The sequence below is a fragment of the Amblyraja radiata genome, chromosome 15, assembly GCF_010909765.2.
Source record: "Amblyraja radiata isolate CabotCenter1 chromosome 15, sAmbRad1.1.pri, whole genome shotgun sequence".
Lineage (NCBI taxonomy): Eukaryota > Metazoa > Chordata > Chondrichthyes > Rajiformes > Rajidae > Amblyraja > Amblyraja radiata.
The window spans coordinates 20,400,015-20,418,880 of NC_045970.1; the positions used below are offsets into that span (position 1 = coordinate 20,400,015).

The 18,866-nt window shown below is 43.4% G+C and overlaps 1 protein-coding gene across 7 annotated transcripts in view; it reads left to right on the plus strand.

Moving 5' to 3' along the window:
- The window catches only part of ctbp2 (C-terminal binding protein 2), a 272,992-nt gene that overhangs the window by 251,248 nt on the left and 2,878 nt on the right, over nt 1-18,866 (plus strand). For all 7 annotated transcript variants that reach the window (XM_033033717.1, XM_033033718.1, XM_033033720.1 and 4 more), the window contains 4 exons: nt 8,088-8,302; nt 9,651-9,781; nt 15,166-15,293; nt 15,651-15,768. In XM_033033717.1, the coding sequence (XP_032889608.1) occupies nt 8,088-8,302; nt 9,651-9,781; nt 15,166-15,293; nt 15,651-15,768 (592 nt within the window). The remainder of the gene's footprint in view (nt 1-8,087; nt 8,303-9,650; nt 9,782-15,165; nt 15,294-15,650; nt 15,769-18,866) is intronic.

Genomic DNA, 18,866 nt, shown 5'->3' on the forward strand with positions numbered 1-18,866 from the left:
GGACAAAAACTACAGAAACTTCCCATCAGAATTTTCTCAGAGTTGTGAACTGACAACATATACAACACATTTCGCATTGTTCATTTTGCACAGTTCGACTTTTTTCAAGGAATCTCTGATCAGCCATTTTGTTTCTCTACGGATTGAATGGTTACGTTAGAAACATAGAAACATAGAAAATAGATGCAGGAGGAGGCCATTCGGCCCTTCGAACCAACACCGCCATTTATTGCAATCATGTCTGATCGTTCCCAATCAACAACCCGTGCCTGCCTACTTCCCATATCCCTTGATTCTACTAGCCCCTAGAGCTCTATCTAACTCTCAAATCCATCCAGCGATTTGGCCTCCACTGCCCTCTGTGGCAGGGAATTCCACAGATTCACAACTCTCTGGGTGAAAAAGTTTTTTCTCACCTCAGTCTTAAATGGCCTCCCCCTTTATTCTAAGACTGTGGCCCTGGTTCTGGGCTCGCCCAACATTGGGAACATTTTTCCCGCATCTAGCTTGTCCAGTCCTTTTATAATTTTATATGTTTCTCTAAGATATCCCCTCATCCTTCTAAACTCCAGTGAATACAAGCCTAGTCTTTTCAATGTTTCCTCATATGACAGTCCCGCCATCTCAGGGATCAATCTCGTGAACCTACGCTGCACTGCCTCAATCACAAGGATGTCCTTCCTCAAATTAGGAGACCAAAACTGTGCACAATACTCCAGATGTGGTCTTACCAGAGCTCTATACAACTGCAGAAGAACCTCTTTACTCCTATACTGAAATCCTCTTGTTATGAAGGCTAACATTCCATTAGCTTTCTTCACTGCCTGCTGTACCTGCACGCCAACTTTCAGTGACTTGTGTACAAGGACACCCAGGTCTCTCTGCACCTCCCCGTTACCTAACCTAACCCCATGGAGATAATAATCTGCCCCCTTGTTTTTACCGCCAAAGTGGATAACCTCACATTTATCTATATTATACTGCATCTGCCACGCATCTGCCCACTCACTCAACCTGTCCAGGTCACCCTGCAACCTCCTAACATCCTCTTTACAGTTCACACTGCCACCCAGCTTTGTGTCATCCGTAAACTTGCTAGTGTTGCTCCTAATTCCCTCTTCCAAACCATTAATATATATGGTAAACAGTTGCGGCCCCAACACCGAGCCTTGCGGCACTCCACTCGCCACTGCCTGCAATTCTGAAAAGGACCCGTTCACTCCTACTCTTTGCTTCCTGTCTGCCAACCAATTTTCTATCCACGTCAACACCCTGCCCCCAATACCATGTGCTCTAATTCTAGTCACCAGTCTTCCGTGCGGGACCTTATCAAAGGCTTTCTGAAAGTCTAGATACACTACATCCACTGGCACCCCTTCATCCATTTTACTAGTCACATCCTCGAAAAATTCCAGAAGATTAGTCAAGCATGATTTTCCTTCCATAAATCCATGCTGACTTGGACTAATCCTTTTACTGCTATCCAAATGCCCCATTATTACCTCTTTAATAATTGACTCCAGCATCTTTCCCACCACCGAAGTCAGGCTAACTGGTCTGTAATTCCCTGTTTTCTCTCTCGCTCCTTTCTTGAAAAGTGGGATAACATTAGCTATCCTCCAATCCACAGGGACTGATCCTGAATCTATTGAATATTGGAAAATGATCACCAATGCGTCCACTATTTCTAGAGCTACCTCCCTGAGCACCATCGGATGCAGACCATCAGGCCCAGGGGATTTATCATCCTTCAGTCCCATTAGCCTACCCAATACTATTTCTCACCTAATGAAAATTTCTTTCAGTTCCTCTACCCCTTAGATCCTCTGTCCTCCAGTACTTCTGGGAGATTGTTTGTGTCTTCCTTAGTGAACACAGATCCGAAGTACCTGTTCAATTCTTCTTCCATTCCCTTGTTCCCCATAATAATTTCACCCGCGTCTGCCTTCAAGGGACCCACATTTGACTTTGCTACTCTTTTTCCCTTAACATATCTAAAGAAGCTTTTACTGTCCTTCTTTATATTCCTGGCCAGCTTCCCTTCGTACTTCATCTTTTCAGCCCATATTGCCCGTTTTGTTTCCTTTTGTTGTCCAATGAAGGTTTCCCAATCCTCTGGCTTCCGGCTACTCTTTGCTGTGTTATACATCTTTCCTTTTAGTTTTATTCTATTCCTAACTTCTCTTGTCAGCCACGGTTGCCTCCTACTCCCCTTAGAATCTTTCTTCCTTTTTAGAATGAAACGATCCTGCGTCTTCTGGATTATGCCCAGAAATTCCTGCCATTGCTGTTCCACCATCATTCCTGCTAGTATCCTTTCCAGTCTACCTTGGCCAGCTCCTCTCTCATGCCTTCATGATCCCCTTTGTTCAACTGCATCACTGACACTTCCGATTTAACCTTCTCCTTCTCAAATTGCAGATTAAAACTAATCATATTATGAACACTACCTCCAAGCGGTTCCTTTACCTCGAGTTCTCTTATCAAATCTGGTTCATTGAACAACACTAAATCCAGAATTGCCTTTTCTCTGGCCGGCTCCATTACAAGCTGCTCTAAGAATCCATCTCGGAGGCATTCTACAAACTCTCTTTCTTGGGATCCTGAACCAACCTGATTTTCCCAGTCTACCTGCATATTGAAATCCCCCATCACCACAGTGGCATTACCTTTGTTACATGCCAGTTTTAACTCCTGCTGCAACTTACACCCTACATCTGGGCTACTATTTGGGGGTCTGTAGATAACACCAATTAGTGTCTTCTTGCCTTTGCAATTCCTCAACTCAATCCACAGTGACTCTACCTCGTCAGTCCCTATGTCTTCCCTCGCAAGGGTCTGAATTCCATCCCTCACCAGCAGAGCTACCCCCCCTCCCCCCTCCTCTGCCCGCCAGCCTGTCCTTTCTATAGGATGTATAACCCTGAATATTAAGTTCACATGCCCGATCCTCCTGCAGCCACGTCTCAGTAATCCCCACAATGTCATATCTACCCACCTCTAACTGAGCCTCAAGCTCAACTACTTTACTTCTTATAGTTCGCACATTCATATACAATACTTTTAATTCCTTTACGCATCTCACCTTTCACATCGATCCCTATTACACTTGTCCATACCCTCCTATCCCTTTGTGAGCTTTCTTTCCCATTAATTCTGGGGTCATTAACTATCCCTTTACTCCCTTTCCCTTTAACTCCGTCCTTGACTATCCCATTTGACACCCCCCCCCCCCCCTTATTTACTTTAAAACCACCTGTAGAAAACGTTCCTGTAGAAAACTCATGGCATTCTACTGCGTTAAAGATGCCAATTAAATGCAAGTTGGAAGCACTTAGCCAAACCTTGATATTGAGATTGACACCAGAAGAAAGGTTTAGGAAAACATCTGAATGACGGAATAAGTATGAATAAGAGTCCCGACTCGAAACGCCATCTGTCCATTCCCTCCCTAGATGCTGCTTGACCCTGTTGAGTGCCTCCGGCACATTGTGTTTTGTTCGATTCCAGCATCTGCAGTTTCTTGCGTCATCAATATGGCAGATCTAAGCAGATACAGGACCATTTCTACAAACTCTGGAGTCTGCGTAAGATTCCCTTCTTACCTGGAAATGTACCTTCTTGGAACCTCCAGTTACAAATGTCAGTATATCCATGGGCTAACTAAGCAAGAGATCTTTGCTGAGTTAATTATAACATTGATGATCTGACCTGCATTCAAATGCTGAACAAAGATGATGTTACAAGAAGCTGTAAATAAATCTAATTTGAATATTTCACACATTATTATACTCCTGTCACACTCTATTGTAGAACAGGAAATGAATGACAAAGATGCACTAATCTTGATGACAGCAGTATTCAATGCATACTGAATCTTACGCAGACTCCAGAGATTGTAAGAGCTGTCTCTAATCTGAACTGAATATGTACCAGATAGCATTAGGGATGCTTCCGTTGCTTTAAATCAGTCAGCTTTCTGAATCTTGTTTGATGTTCAAATACATGTGGGCCAGGTGAAAGCAGGGATAGGATGGTGCTTAAGAATCTGGTCTGCCGACTATCGACAATACCGCCAGCGGGCTGGCTACCGAAGCTGCAGGGAGGAATGTGCACACATTCTCGCTGTCCGAGCACGACGTGAGGAGGGCTCTGACACGGGTGAACACGAGGAAAGCTGCAGGCCCGATGGCATCTCGGGGCGAGTACTCAAGTCCTGTGCTACGCAGCTAGCTCCGGTGCTCACTACAATATTCAACCTCTCCCTGGACAAGTCCGTGGTCCCTGCTTGCTTCAAAAAATCCATCATTGTACCGGTACCAAAAAATGCCTCCCCAGCCTGTCTGAATGACTACCGTCCGGTGGCCCTTACCTCGGTAGTCATGAAATGCTTTGAGAGGCTGGTGAAGAAAAACATCTGCGCCTTCCTCCCTCGCAACATGGACCCGTTGCAGTTCGCATACCGTCCGAACAGATCCACGGACGATGCGGTCTCCCAGGATTTGCACACCGCTCTCTCCCATCTGGACAGCCAGAAGGGGGGCTACGTGAGGATGCTGTTCATAGACTACAGTTCAGCCTTCAACACGATAGTCCCCACCAGACTGGCCGGGAAGCTACTGGAATTGGGGCTCAACACCTCCCTGTGTGCCTGGGTCCTGGACTTTCTCACCGCCAGGCCCCAGGTAGTCAAGATGGGAGGGAATACATCGAAGTCCCTCACCCTGAGCACAGGATCGCCCCAGGGTTGCGTCCTCAGCCCCCTATTGTACTCCCTGTACACACATGACTGTGTGGCTAGGTTCAGCTCCAACTCAATAATTAAGTTTGCTGATGACACTGTGGTGGTGGGCCTGATCTCAGACAACGATGAGAAGGCCTACCGGGAGGAGGTGGCTGGTCTAGCACTCTGGTACCAGGACAACAGCCTCCTCTTGAACATCAAAAAAACTAAGGAGCTGATCGTGGACTTTAGGAGGGCACATCATCCGAGGACGTACACACCATTGAGGATAAATGGGGATCCTGTGGATATAGGGTGAGCTGTTTTAAATATCTGGGAGTCCACATCTCTGAGGATATAACATGGACATCACACGCCGCAGCACTCGTGAGTAAGGCAAGGCAGCGCCTTTACCACCTCAGGCAATTGAGGAAATTCAGAGTGTCTCCGAGGATCCTCCAGTGCTTCTACGCAGCGGCTGTGGAAAGCATCTTGTCCGGGAACATTACCATCTGGTTTGGGAATTGCTCTGCCCAGGACAAGAAGGCTCTGCAGAGAGTAGTGCGTTCGGCCAAACGCACTATGGGAACTTCACTTGCCTCCCTGCAGGAACTATACATCAGGAGGTGCAACTCCAGAGCCAACAATATCATGAGAGACCCCTTCCACCCCTGCAACGGACTGTTCCAGCTGCTACGGTCAGGCAAACGCCTCCGTTGCCATGCTGTGAGAACGGAGAGGTTGAGAAGGAGTTTCTTCCCAGAGGCCATTCGGACTGTAAATCTCACCAGGGACTAACTATACTGAACGTTTTTCCTTCCAATATTTAATATGTAAAAGAATATGTGTGTGTTTATGATTGTGTTTATAGTTTGCTTGGTTGTTTGTTTGTCTGTCTTTTTGCACAAAGTCCGCGAGCATTGCCACTTTTCATTTCACTGCACAATCTCGTATGTGTATGTGACGAATAAACTTGACTTGATTTGACTTGACTTCAAGAAGGAACTGCAGATGCTGGAAAATCGAAGGTACACAAAAATGCTGGAGAAACTCAGCGGGTGCAGCAGCATCTATGGAACGAAGGAAATAAGGAACGTTTTGGGCCGAAACCCTTCTTCAGACTGATGGGGGGCGGGGAGAAGAAAGGAAAAACGAGGAGGAGCACGAGGGCTGAGGGAGAGATAGGAAGGGGAGGAGACAGCAAGGGCTAACAAAATTGGGGGAATTCAATGTTCATGCCCCCAGGATGCAGACTCCCCAAGCAGAATATGAGGTGCTCTTCCTCCAATTTCTGGTGTTGCTCGCTCTGGCCATGGAGGAGACCCAGGACAGAGAGGTCGATTGCGGAATGGGGGGGGGAGTTGAAGTGCTGTGTCAGGTTGGTTAATGCGGACCGAGCGGAGGTGTTCGGCGAAACGATCGTGCTTCACAGTCTTGGTCTCACCGATGGTGCTTCACAGTCGATTGGGCTGCGGTTGGTTGTTAGGCAAGCTGATGCTTGAAAAACACCCGCAACTTGCATAACCCACTGCAGAGTTACCGTCATGATTGAAATCATGCTTGGCCACGTAGAAGATGGCCAGGCTGGAACACCAGACTATATTTGGTCCACTAAAGCTGAATGTTATCACCAGTCTTACTTCTATGCTGGTACTACCACAGATAACATGAACTATTCATCACTAGCTTTGAATGGGCCCGGCTACAATATTTCAAGTTAGTAGAAACAAGGAACTGCAGATACTGGTTTACAAAAGAAATACAGAGTGCTGGAGTGACGCAGAAGGTTGGGCAGCATCCCTGGAGAACATGGATGGGTGACGTCTCAGGTCGGGTCTGAAGAATGGTTCCCATCAGTGTCAACATTGGAGACCCACTATCTGACACCTGATTGGAAATATTAGCGCAGTGTGCTTCTGGTTTTTGGTGGCTGCATCTATTCCAATTTACTTCGGTAATGCGGAAACAAATAGTGGGGGACTTGTTACGTCATAAAGTGCTCGACTTTTGTTGGGAAAATGTCATCCACATTGAGGTGGCAACAGTGGCTAGCACAGTTTCCCAATGGGCATACAATTGGATCCAATTTCAAAGCTGTTTGTTTAATGACCTAGTAATTATGCTGCAGCTGTTCTTCTTTATCAGAAACTCTTCATTAAGTATGTGTCAGGGCACCTCATCTCTGGCCAGTTGTCCTGGTCATGCCCAATTAAAAATCCATTTAACCAGAAATTGCCATGACAACAAGTTGCAAATGATACCATTATTAAACAACTTATTATACAAAATTGCAAAAACATCCTTGTAGGACGACATCCAGTTTTGATCTGTAGTTGAGATTATGTTATACAGGTTCAGTTAGAAAGTCTATGAGCGCATTGTTTGCCTCTATATATGTATGTTACTAATTGTCACTGCTATAAGCAGTACCAAAATTTGGCTGTGACATTTTGGCATTAAATGCGAAACACCGTTAGGTTTATGGACCTCGAGGTAAATTAAGAACCTAACATCGCTAGCTATGAAGGGGAGGACAGAAAGTCACCTTCATTCCAATCACGTCACAACTTCTGAAGTGTTTTATATTTGGGATTTTAATTTTCTCTACACTTAATTTACATGATCACAATCAGGAAAATATACACTAATTACATAATGAGGCGATAGAGATATTGTATAAATTAAATTTGTTCCTTTTAGACTTAGAGGTCAAAGCCGAGTGGCAGAAGAATGCAGATTTTTAATATGTTTTCATCAATTATTTCATGAAACAAGAATGACTGGCATGAAATTTACTTTTGGATATTGGTATAAAGGAATGCTTTTTTTAAAATGTCACTTTTCTTTTCCTTGTGGTCCCATTTCCCTGCATCGACAAGGCTGGCAATCCCCACCCACTGACACCTACAGAGATTCTGCAGATGCCTTACTTGTGTTAATTTACCAAGTGCCAGCTTGCCATATTTCTGGTCTTAACCAAGGCAAGGCAGCTGAGAATGTAGCAAAGCTTTCTCCCTGCAGGAATCCTGTGAATCGTACAAGAAGACTACCGATCACACTTGGCTCTCCTGCCAAAACACAGCCCTTTCTGCATTTAAATGAATTATTGGAACTGTTACTGTGGAAAAAAAATCCTTTCTGTCTCCCTGTTATTAAATCGCTTCTGAAACCTCTTTGATCAAACTTCACATCGTAAAATGTTGCTAGCTAATACTGGAGTGAAGCACCTTGGAATGATTTACTGTTAAAATGATCACTTATGTCGTCTTGCTTCTTTAGAGCAATAGTGGTTTAGATTAACTCAGTCAATAGTATTGCCCACTATCTCACTTACTACAAAATCATTATGTTGTTTGTTTTGCAGGTCGTGTTGGCCAGGCTGTTGCTGTCCGAGCTAAAATCTTTGGGTTTAATATAATATTTTATGATCCATATTTGCCCGATGGAATTGAGAGAGCTCTGGGCGTACAACGAGTTTATACTCTTCAGGACCTGCTATACCAGAGTGACTGTGTGTCATTGCACTGTAACCTGAATGAACACAACCACCATCTTATCAATGACTTCACCATCAAACAGGTAATCCCATACTAAGAGAACGACAACCAGAGCTCCAGGTATCTCTTGCCCTGCCGTAGAACGTTTCCTCTAAGAAGTGGTTGAGGAGTAAGAACAAAGCAGGCCCTGTCCAGAGGAATCTTGTGGCCACTGTATTATGATTACACACTGTTCTTGATATACAGTGAGTGAGTGAGTGAGTGAGTGAGTGGGTGGCTCACTGATCTGGTACATATGTTGTTCAGTCCCCGTGTGACATGAAAGAGCAAGGCTGTGACAGCCAGCGTGGCAAAATCATAACCTGATTATACATTCATACAGCATGGAAACAGGCCCTTCGGCCCGACTTGTCCATGCCAACAAAGGAGTGGAAATAAATTCAGCTGTTCCATTATCTTCAATGACCTAGATACAGTTCCTGCCCTCAGGTTAGAGAATGGCATTGAAAGAGTTTAGGAAAGAATCATCTACTGGCCTTCTGTGCCAGACAATTCAAAAGGATCCAGGGGAGCAAACCTTCATAAAAGGATGAGGGGATATAGGTCAGCATAGTGTGAATATATTCATCTATTGTTTCATATTCTGTGTAATCTATGTTGTCTTTCATTTTTTATGTGGTGGATTTTTAATGATAATGTTACAAAGTGTAGTGAGGTGCATAGTTAGCTACATGTACACCAGCAGATTCCAACACATATTTGCTGGTATTAGTCGTTAAATAAAGAGATACTGCACATTTGTATTTCCGTTAGGATAGATTCAGGTTTACAAACACTGGTGTAACAACCAATGTGGGACGCATGATAATAACAAATAATTCCTACACGAGTACATTAAAAAACGCCACTTGGCAGTGAAACTGCATGCAGCCTGAGTTAGTATCCTCAGGAGAAAATGGATAACATGAGGCCAAAAAGGTACATGTCATAGTCTATTTTTCACTTAAATTGACTGAAAATCAATAAATGCAATCCATTCATTGTACAAGGGATGTTCTTTACATGGAGTAAAGACTGATACATTTCTTAGCCAAATAATACAGAGGGAACATGCTGTATGTGACCAACATGAATGACCCTGTTGATGTTGATCTGTCAGAATCCCAGTGTTAAATGCTGAATCAGAAATAGACAAGCACAACTTGAACAGTCAGTGCTGCTCCGTTTTCTAAACAGACAACATCTATTAATCTGTTCTGTATTCAAGTATTGCTTTTACTCCATTGAAGCTCACTGCAACATTATATATGTTAAAGCCACATCACATCTGGTTTTGTGCACACATTAGATGTCATAGTACTTGTTTTCTCATTGTCATAAACTCTGTTCATCGTCTCCTGGAGTAAACTCTTGCTGTGCTTGGTCCGCAGATGAGGCAGGGAGCATTTTTGGTTAACACAGCACGAGGAGGATTGGTCGATGAGAAGGCTTTAGCTCAGGGCCTGAAAGAGGGAAGGATACGAGGAGCTGCTCTTGATGTCCATGAGAGTGAACCTTTCAGGTGAGATGCAGTCATCGACAACAAATCTAAAACTAACCAGAGTGTAGCAGTACCTCAAATAGTGCTGGAAGCACAGTGTCGCAATTAGTAGAGCTACTGCCTCACAGCTCCTGTGGCCTGGGTTTGATCCTGATCTCCAGTGAGTTAGGGTTTGCTCTTTCTCCCTGTGACTGTGTGGGTTTCCTTTTGTGTGTTATGGTTTCCATCCACATCCTAAAGATGAGCAAGTTGGTGGTGAAGGGTAGAGTCAAGAAAAGCTTTTCACTTACCTCAGTACATATGACAATGAACTAAACTAAACGCAACTAAACCCATTGAAAGATACAGCAAAGAACACGTCCTCTGGTTAATTATATTCATTTCTTTATAGTTTGTTTCATATTTTGGAAGTCTTATTTACAGGCACTCAACTTAATCAAAAACAACATTGCGCAGAGTTGATTATTAAAAAAGACATCTAATTGCATTGCTTACGTCTCTATTTTGTTTCACTTTTTCCTTCTCATTTGGTAATTATACTTCCTACTTGATTGGACATTATACCTCTATTAGAGTCATAGAGTCATACAGTGTGGGAACAGGTCCTTCGGCCCAACTTGCCCACACCGGCCAACATGTCACCAGCCACTCAGGACTTGATGCGTGATGATAGAGATGATATATTGCTTCAACTGTAATACTTGCAGCTATGTCAAACATGCATCACGCTGCATGGTTTGGGTTAATTTGGAAAGTCAGTCTTCAGCATTGAACCCGTTAACCAACTTGCTCTTCCCAATCTCCTGATCGCTCTGTGCCTTGAGTTCAATCCTTCACCCAAAAATCTGACACAATATTTGTGGCCCCCAATTTTTCGGTCCCATTCCTGCAGCCAAACTCTCTAGCTGCTATAGTGACACAGTGGCACAGCGGTGCCAGAGACCCGGGTTTGACCATGACCTTGGCTCCTGTTTGTATGAAGGCATATGCATGCTCCTGTGATCGCCTGGGTTATCTCTGCGTGCTCTTGGGATGTGGGGGGGAGGGAAAACAGGAGCACCCAGAGGAGACGCACGTGGTTACAGGGAGAATATACTTTAAACTCTGGTGGGAAACATTTGTTATCTGGATATGATAGGATTATAAATATGGCCACTGGTTAATGTGATAACTTGTTCCAATATCCACAAAATCTGAAGAAGTGTCTCATCCCGAAACGTCACCTATTCCTTTTCTCCAGAGATGATGCTTCCTGACCTGCTGTGTTACACCAGTATTTTGTGTCAACCACAATATTGGAGCTGATTTGCCATCTTCTCGGGCATTGGAAGTAGAACAGCTGTTACACAAATTGAGTATAATTAGCTCTTTCTCAGTTGAAGAATGCCAGTGGTGCTTTTCTTTATCAGTGTTGTATAAACAAAAACTTGAAATGCTTTACTTTGCATTTTGTGAATAACAACTAAGAGCCATCAAATTGTATTGAGACTGAGAATCTTCATGGAGGGGTGACGTTTCAGGTTGAGACCCTTGTTCAGACTGATTATAGGGTGGAGATGAGATGAATGCTGGAGAAGGAGAGATGCGGGGCAAAGTGTGGCAGGCAATAGGTTGACATAGGGCAATGGTTTTTACGATATTCAAATGATTGGAACAAAGGCCATAGATAAGAAAGGAAGCTGTGGAACATGTTTGAAGAGTTGTGGATTGTAAAGCCGGAAAGAGGAAAGTGGCACAGTTGGGGCGGCGCTAATAAATAATGTTCAATATTTATACTGTTGGGTGGCGAGCTACCCAAGCGGAATTTGAGTGCATTAGTTTCATTTAACGATACAGCGTGGAAGCAGTCCTTTTGGCCCACCGAGTCCGTGCCGACCAGCGATCCATGTACACTAGTTCTATCCTACAAACTAGGGACAATTTTACAGGAGCCAATTAACAAACAAACCTGCACATCTTTGAATTGTGGAAGGAAACTGGAGCGCCCGGAGATAACCTATGCAATCACAGGGAGAAGGTACAAACTCCGTACAGACAGCACCCGTACTTAGGATCGAACCTGGGCTTCTGGTGTTGGAAGACAGTAACTCCACCGCAGCACCACTGAGCTGCCGCTGGAGGTGCTATTCCTCCAGTTTATATGATATTCCTTCCTCCATTTGTTTAACTCAGTTATTATGAAGTAAACTAAATATAACAAAACATCTGAGCCAAAATTATATATTAAGTACAGTGAACTTTAGAAATTTTGCCCACTGGTTAATCCTGTCTGTTCTCACTGATTTTTACCTTTTTGAAAATAAACTGGGATGGAATATCTCTATTGAGCAATCAATCAATCAACCTTTATTGTCATCTTGCAAGCAACAGTTGTACAGTGCAAAATGAAAAGACGTTTCCCAGGGAATACCAACCGGAGCAGTATCATTACCACCCACTTGTTACACACGGTATCTGCTATTTAGTCCCATTAACTAGGCAAATTGAATACAACCAGCAGGGAATGTGGTGCTGGACACAAAAAGCTGGAGTAACTCAGCGGGACAGGCAGCGTTTCTGGGGAGAAGGAATGGGTGACGTTTCGGGTCGAGATGCTTCTATGCTGCCTACTTTGTCCTGTTGCTCCCTGAATTTCCATGTTGTTTGTACCTGGCATTTGGGGTGAGGTAAAGTACCAATTTAACCTGAATATGAGCTTTAAAGACTACTTAGTGCTCTTGTTTCAATACACCTTTACTGTTTTTGACATTTTATAACTTGGATTTGACGTGATACATGTGGACTCTGCATACAGGATATAATTGTTGTATTTTGACCTATCAATTGACTTCTGATTCTAAGTGGCACTGAACCAACACCTTTAAGATATTGTTAGAACTCCACCATGGTATTTGTGCGGCACAGTGGTGCAGCTCTTAGAGCTGCTGTCTTACAGCGCCAGAGACCTGGGTTCAACCCTGATCGCGGTTTATATTTGTGTGGCGTTTGCACGTTCTCCCTGCAGCCGCATGCATTTTCTCCAGGTGCTCAGGTTTCCTCCTGCATCCCAAATGTAAATTGTTCCTAATGTGTCGAGAGTGGACGAGAAAGTGGGATTACATAGTACTGGTGTGAATGGATGATTGATGGTCTTGGTGGATTCGGTGGGCCGAGGGGCCTGTTTCATAGAAACATAGAAAATAGGTGCAGGAGTAATAATAATAATAATAATGGATGGGATTTATATAGCGCCTTTCTAATACTCAAGGCTCTTTACATCGCATTATTCATTCACTCCTCAGTCACACTCGGTGGTGGTAAGGTACTTCTGTAGCCACAGCTGCCCTGGGGCAGACTGACGGAAGCGTGGCTGCCAATCTGCGCCTACGGCCCCTCCGACCACCACCAATCACTCACACACATTCACACACATTCACACACAGGCAAAGGTGGGTGAAGTGTCTTGCCCAAGGACACAACGACAGTATGCACTCCAAGCGGGATTCGAACCGGCTACCTTCCGGTTGCCAGCCGAACACTTAGCCCATTGTGCCATCTGTCGTCCCATAGTAGGCCATTTGGTGCTGCCCGTTAATTGAAGGGTTAACACAAATATAAATTCACAACTTAAATTCATCTACCCTTTATTGCTGATAGAAATTGTGTGCGGCAGAGATAACAAAGGAAGGAAGGGGACAAGGTATGAAGGGTTTTTAACATGATTTCTGATCTGTGGCCAGGCCACAGTGTGAAGCTCCATCAGTTGCAGCCCCTACATTTCTACCATTGATCTGACAGATCAAATGATCTGCTTCTGTGTCAGTGTACGAAGGCCGTACAAAACTCTGATGGGAAATGATTGTCTATTACCATCTACAAAATGTGACAACAGAATGTGAAATTATATTAAATAGGAAATCTACACCAGTGTAAGATTATAACGTCATATGAATGATTTATACTCTGTTGTTCAACGGCAGTAGTTAATATGTCCAGTGATACTTTGCAAGATTAATGAACAGTTGCCAGAAAATAGGGCAAAACAAAATAACGGAAGTAAACTTTTTGTAATATTTTTCGTAATATTGGTACAAGTGTGCCACAGGGGTGCAGCAGTTAGTTCTGCTGTAATACACTTCAAGGGTTAGGTTTCAATCCTGACCTTGGGCAGTATCCTTGTTGAGTTTGCACAATCTCAGTGTGACCATATGGATATCTACTGGGTTCTCTGGTTTCCTCCCGCTTCCTAAATATGTGCTGGTAGATTAATTGACTACTGTAAGTTACCCTTCGGTGTATGTTGACATTTTAAAAAAATCAGAAAGTGGAGATGACGGGTGTGTGAGGGAGAATATTGGTGCCGCAACATAACCACTATGTGCCGCTCTTCTCGACATCTATTAATTGCGTCGTTTTCCTGCCTTGTAGCGATAGTTTGATTCCAGTTGCCCGCTCTTGATTTTTCTTATTAGTCAATATAAAATATTTTGCTAGTTCTCACCAGGATGCTCTGTGGGAGAGGGAGAAGGAGGCCATACGGCTCATCAAGTCTACTCGGCCATTCAATCATGGCTGATCTATATTTCCCTCTCAATTCCTGTCTCCTGACTTCTCCCCATACCCTTTGACACCCTTACCAATTAAGTATCTGTCAATCTCTACCTTAAAAATACCCAATGACTTGGCCTCCACAGCAGACTGTGGCAATGAATGCTATAGATTCACCACCCTCTGACTAAAGAAACTCCTCTTCATCTCCTTTCTAAGGAGACATTTAGAAAACATCCTCTCCACATCCACTCTATCCCAGGCCTTTCACTATTTGTTAAGTTTCAATGAGGATTCCCCCCCCCCTTTTCTACCAATCTCCAATGAGTACAGTGTCATCAAAAGCTCATATGTTGATCGATGAGATCATTCTTGTAATTTATCATATGTCTCTAAATACTCGGAAGTCTCATCCGTTATAATGGACTTGCATGGCAGACAGATATTGCTGACTTAAACACTGATCCCTGAGAGTTTGGTGGCAGTTATCCTTCATGCATTCACCCCCCTTGCCTCCATGGGTTAATTGCTTTGGGTTATTGGACTGATGAGCCACAGGAGGAGTGCGATCATATTGCATTTACAGATTCCTGCAGTGAAGATTGACATAAAATGCTGGAGTAACTCAGCGGGACAGGCAGCATCTCTGAAGAGAAGAAACAGGTGACATTTTGGGTTGAGACCCTTCTTCAGACTGAAGTGTCTCGACCCAAAACGTCACCCATTCCTTCTCTCCAGAGATGCTGCCTGTCCCGCTGAGTTACTCCAGCACTTTGTGTCTATTTTCGGTTTAAACCAGCATCTGCAGTTCCTTCCTACACATTCCTCATTTACAGATTCCTTATTTATAGAGGCTCCTTATTTTGTTTCCCATGCAGTTTTACACAAGGCCCGCTGAAAGATGCTCCCAACTTGATCTGCACACCACACACATCCTGGTACAGTGAACAGGCATCCCTGGAGATGAGAGAAGCAGCTGCCACTGAGATTCGTAGAGCTATTACAGGTGAGACCACTTGACAGATGTGATTTCAGAAGATGTTATGATGATGGTACTTGTTTACCTGTAATTATGTGGTGCAACATTCTTCAATATAAGTAAATATTTCCATCAATTCTCCTATATTGGTAGCGTCATTACTTTAATCTGCGTGTGCGGAAGGTTTAACGGAAGTAATTATGATGGAACACAAAATTGCTGGAGAAACTCAGCGGGGTGCAGCAGCATCTATGGAGCGAAGGAAATAGGCAACGTTTCAGGCCGAAACCCTCCCATGTTGGTTGTGTTTGATATATTATCTTTATGAATGTATATTTGTAATGCGTTAAATTGTGATATCTCTGCCCTGTTTGTTCTCCACAGGTCGGATCCCAGACAGTTTAAGAAACTGTGTAAATAAGGATTACTTTGTTACAACTGCTGCATGGCCAAGCATGGATCCACAGGCTGTCCACCCAGAGCTCAATGGTGCCACCTACAGGTAAGATGATTCTTCCACGGGCACATTTTTAAAATAGCATCGCATTCATTCTCAGAACAGGAGATTGTACGGGGAAAAAAACAGCATTTATTCCCTTTCTATCATTGATTGTTGAATAAACGGGTTGTCGTGGCACTTCAGGGGGCATTTAAGAATCAGCCAACGTCTACAAAAAAGTGCGGATGAGGCAAATCTGAAATTAAAACAATTAAAATGCTGGAAACAGCAATGTTTTGAGTCAGAGACCCTTTGTTCAAACCCTTCTGACCTACTGAGCATTCCTAATGCTTCCTGCAAGAGTTAACACGTTTGGGATGATAAGTCCGGTGAGTCTGGATGGTAAAGATGGCAAGAATTCCTGTCCTAAACAACATGGGATATTCTAGCAATCTTGTAATTTTGCTATTCCTGACATTATTTAAACTGTAGTTGATTTAAATTTCTTAAGTTTATGATTTGAACCAAACTCTTCTTTGTGGATCATTGTCCCAGGATATTAATCAAGTGTGTGCGAAAAATAAATACATTTTGTTTTTATTTATAAATACAGTCAATATAAAATTCTATTAATTCTAGAGGAAGGGATAAAGTTAGTCATTAAAGGCCATAGAGTTTTCAGATCAATCTAAGGGAGGATACTAACTTTCAAGAAAGGTACAGATTAATGAACCACTTAATTATGGAGAGCCATCTTTGTTAAGGGAAGGTTGAGTGTGGCTGCCTCAATATAATCATTTGCAGGGGGGGGGGAGGGGTTGTGGGGATAATGACAAGAAGAGTTGAGGAGGGTAATACATTTATACACTCAAATACTTTTTTATTTCACCTTAGCCATCTACCAAAAAGTAAAAGCCAATGAGACAATGGGATTCAAAGGAGAATAACAAATTAGATCTAATGTTTTTTTCATTGGCAGATGGCAGAGGACAATAGTTGGGGGAAGCTTTTGAAAACTGGAAAGCTGATTCCTCAGGTCAAACTAATTGATCCCTTGTGCAAACACAAATCTTCACAGTATCTGGCGGAGTTTAGTTTAGTTTATTGACACGCGTACCGAGGTACAGTGAAAAGCTTTTGCTGCGTGCTAACCAGTGTGCTTGAAGAGCCATGACCTGTAGGGCTACAATGACAATACAGGAAGGTGGGGTTATGCTGGTAGTTCTCTCAATCACCACAGATAAAATGAGATGTATGACTTCCTTGTATCATAGATTTCCTAAAGTTTCAGTCCTCTTCTTTCTAGTTTCCTTGTTGCCCTTCATCAGCAAAAGAGTGTTCTCTGTGATGCTGCCATGTAACACAGTTGATAAAGAGGAGGAGTCTGAAGAAGGGTCTCGACCCGAAACGTCACCCATTCCTTCTATCCAGAAATGCTGCCTGTCCCGCGGGGTTACTCAAGCATTTAGTTTAGTTTAGTTTAGAGATACAGCGCGGAAACAGGCCCTTTGGCCCACCGAGTCCGCGCCGACCAGCGATCCCTGCACATTAACACTATCCTACACACACTAGGGACAATTTACACATACACCAAGCCAATTAACCTACAAACCTGTACGTCTTTGGAGTGTGGGAGGAAACCGACGATCTCGGAGAAAACCCACGCAGGGCACGGGGAGAACGTATAAACTCCGTACAGACAAGCACCTGTAGTCGGGATCAAACCCAGATCTCAGGCGCTGCAAGCGCTAAGGCAGCAATTCTACCGCTGCGCCACCGTGCCGACCCATGTGTGTCTATCTCGGTTTAAATTACCATCTGTAATTCCTTTCTACAGGAATGCTTTGCTGGTAGCTTTGATGTATCTATTCAATTTTAAGCTGTAGCGGTGTATTGGATTATGATTGTTAGGTTAGATGATCTTGAAATGTACTGATAGATATTGGACTCCGGAGAGGAGGGCTGGCAGTTTTCCATTATGAGAGATGTTGTGCCCTCATCTGTATCATCTCGAATAGTTAATACTTCCCCTGCTGGCAGTCTTAGCTGGGTAGTTAACAAGATCACCTGTGTCAGAGGTCGATGGCTTCAGGTCCCACTCCAGATAACCAGGCAACAATGCTTAAATTTCAAAAAAGCTTTCAAAACCAGTTGCTGTTTACCACTGAGGTCCTGTCAAGAGATTATCTAATCCCAGTGTCATACAGTTAACGTCAGTCGCAATGAACTGGAGAAATTGTCTTTACTAGTTTAGCAAATCTCGTGCTGTCTAAGGTGGAGGTATTACCAAGTTGCCCTAAATTTTAAGCTTGTTTCGCAGATACGAATACAATGGATTAGAAATATTCAAATGATATTTCATGGCTTTGATATATTTGATGGTTAACGGAGAGCATTATTTGAAACTGTAGCCTAGATAAGGTCCTGTGCTAACTGCTGATAATGTAATAGTTATTAAAAACATACATTGGACATATGTTGTCTGATAGCCCTTGCCTTGTCTTATGTGAAAGGTCTTTACTTTAAATTCCAATTCTGAAGCATTTGCTGGATACCTGAAGAAGAGTTTATCAACTTCACTAGATATGTGACTGTTCAGTCCTTCATTTGGAGAAGCTGTTGTGATTAAAGCTTTGCTATCATTCAGTGACATCTAAAATGGCCATGTTTACATGCCGAACCATCCAAACTGCCCCTTATGGGTGGCACAGTGGTAGCGTTGCTGCCTTACAGCGCCAGAGACCCGGGTTTGACCCTGACTATGGGTGCTGTCTGTACGGAAGTTGTACGTTCTCCCCATGACCTAATGTATGTAGGATAGCGTTAGTGCGGGATCGCTGGTCTGCACGGACTCAGTGGACCGAAGGGCCAGCTTCCGCGCTGTATATCTAAACTAAACTAAGCTAAATGCTTATCTGAAGCCAAAAGAGGGGTACAAGATCAGCAAGAACAATTGGTTACATATCCTCTTATTGTGCAGTCAGATATATCATTAACTAGAATATTGTTTACCAACTTCATTATCTTTCAAAATGGGGATTTATGCTGATCTGCAAAGTCATTATTTAAGGAGCTGAGCTAGTTGAGAAATGATGCCGTACTTCAACTTATGCCAAGCTAGTCACATTATAGATTCAAATAGTCATTATTCATTTTGAGGT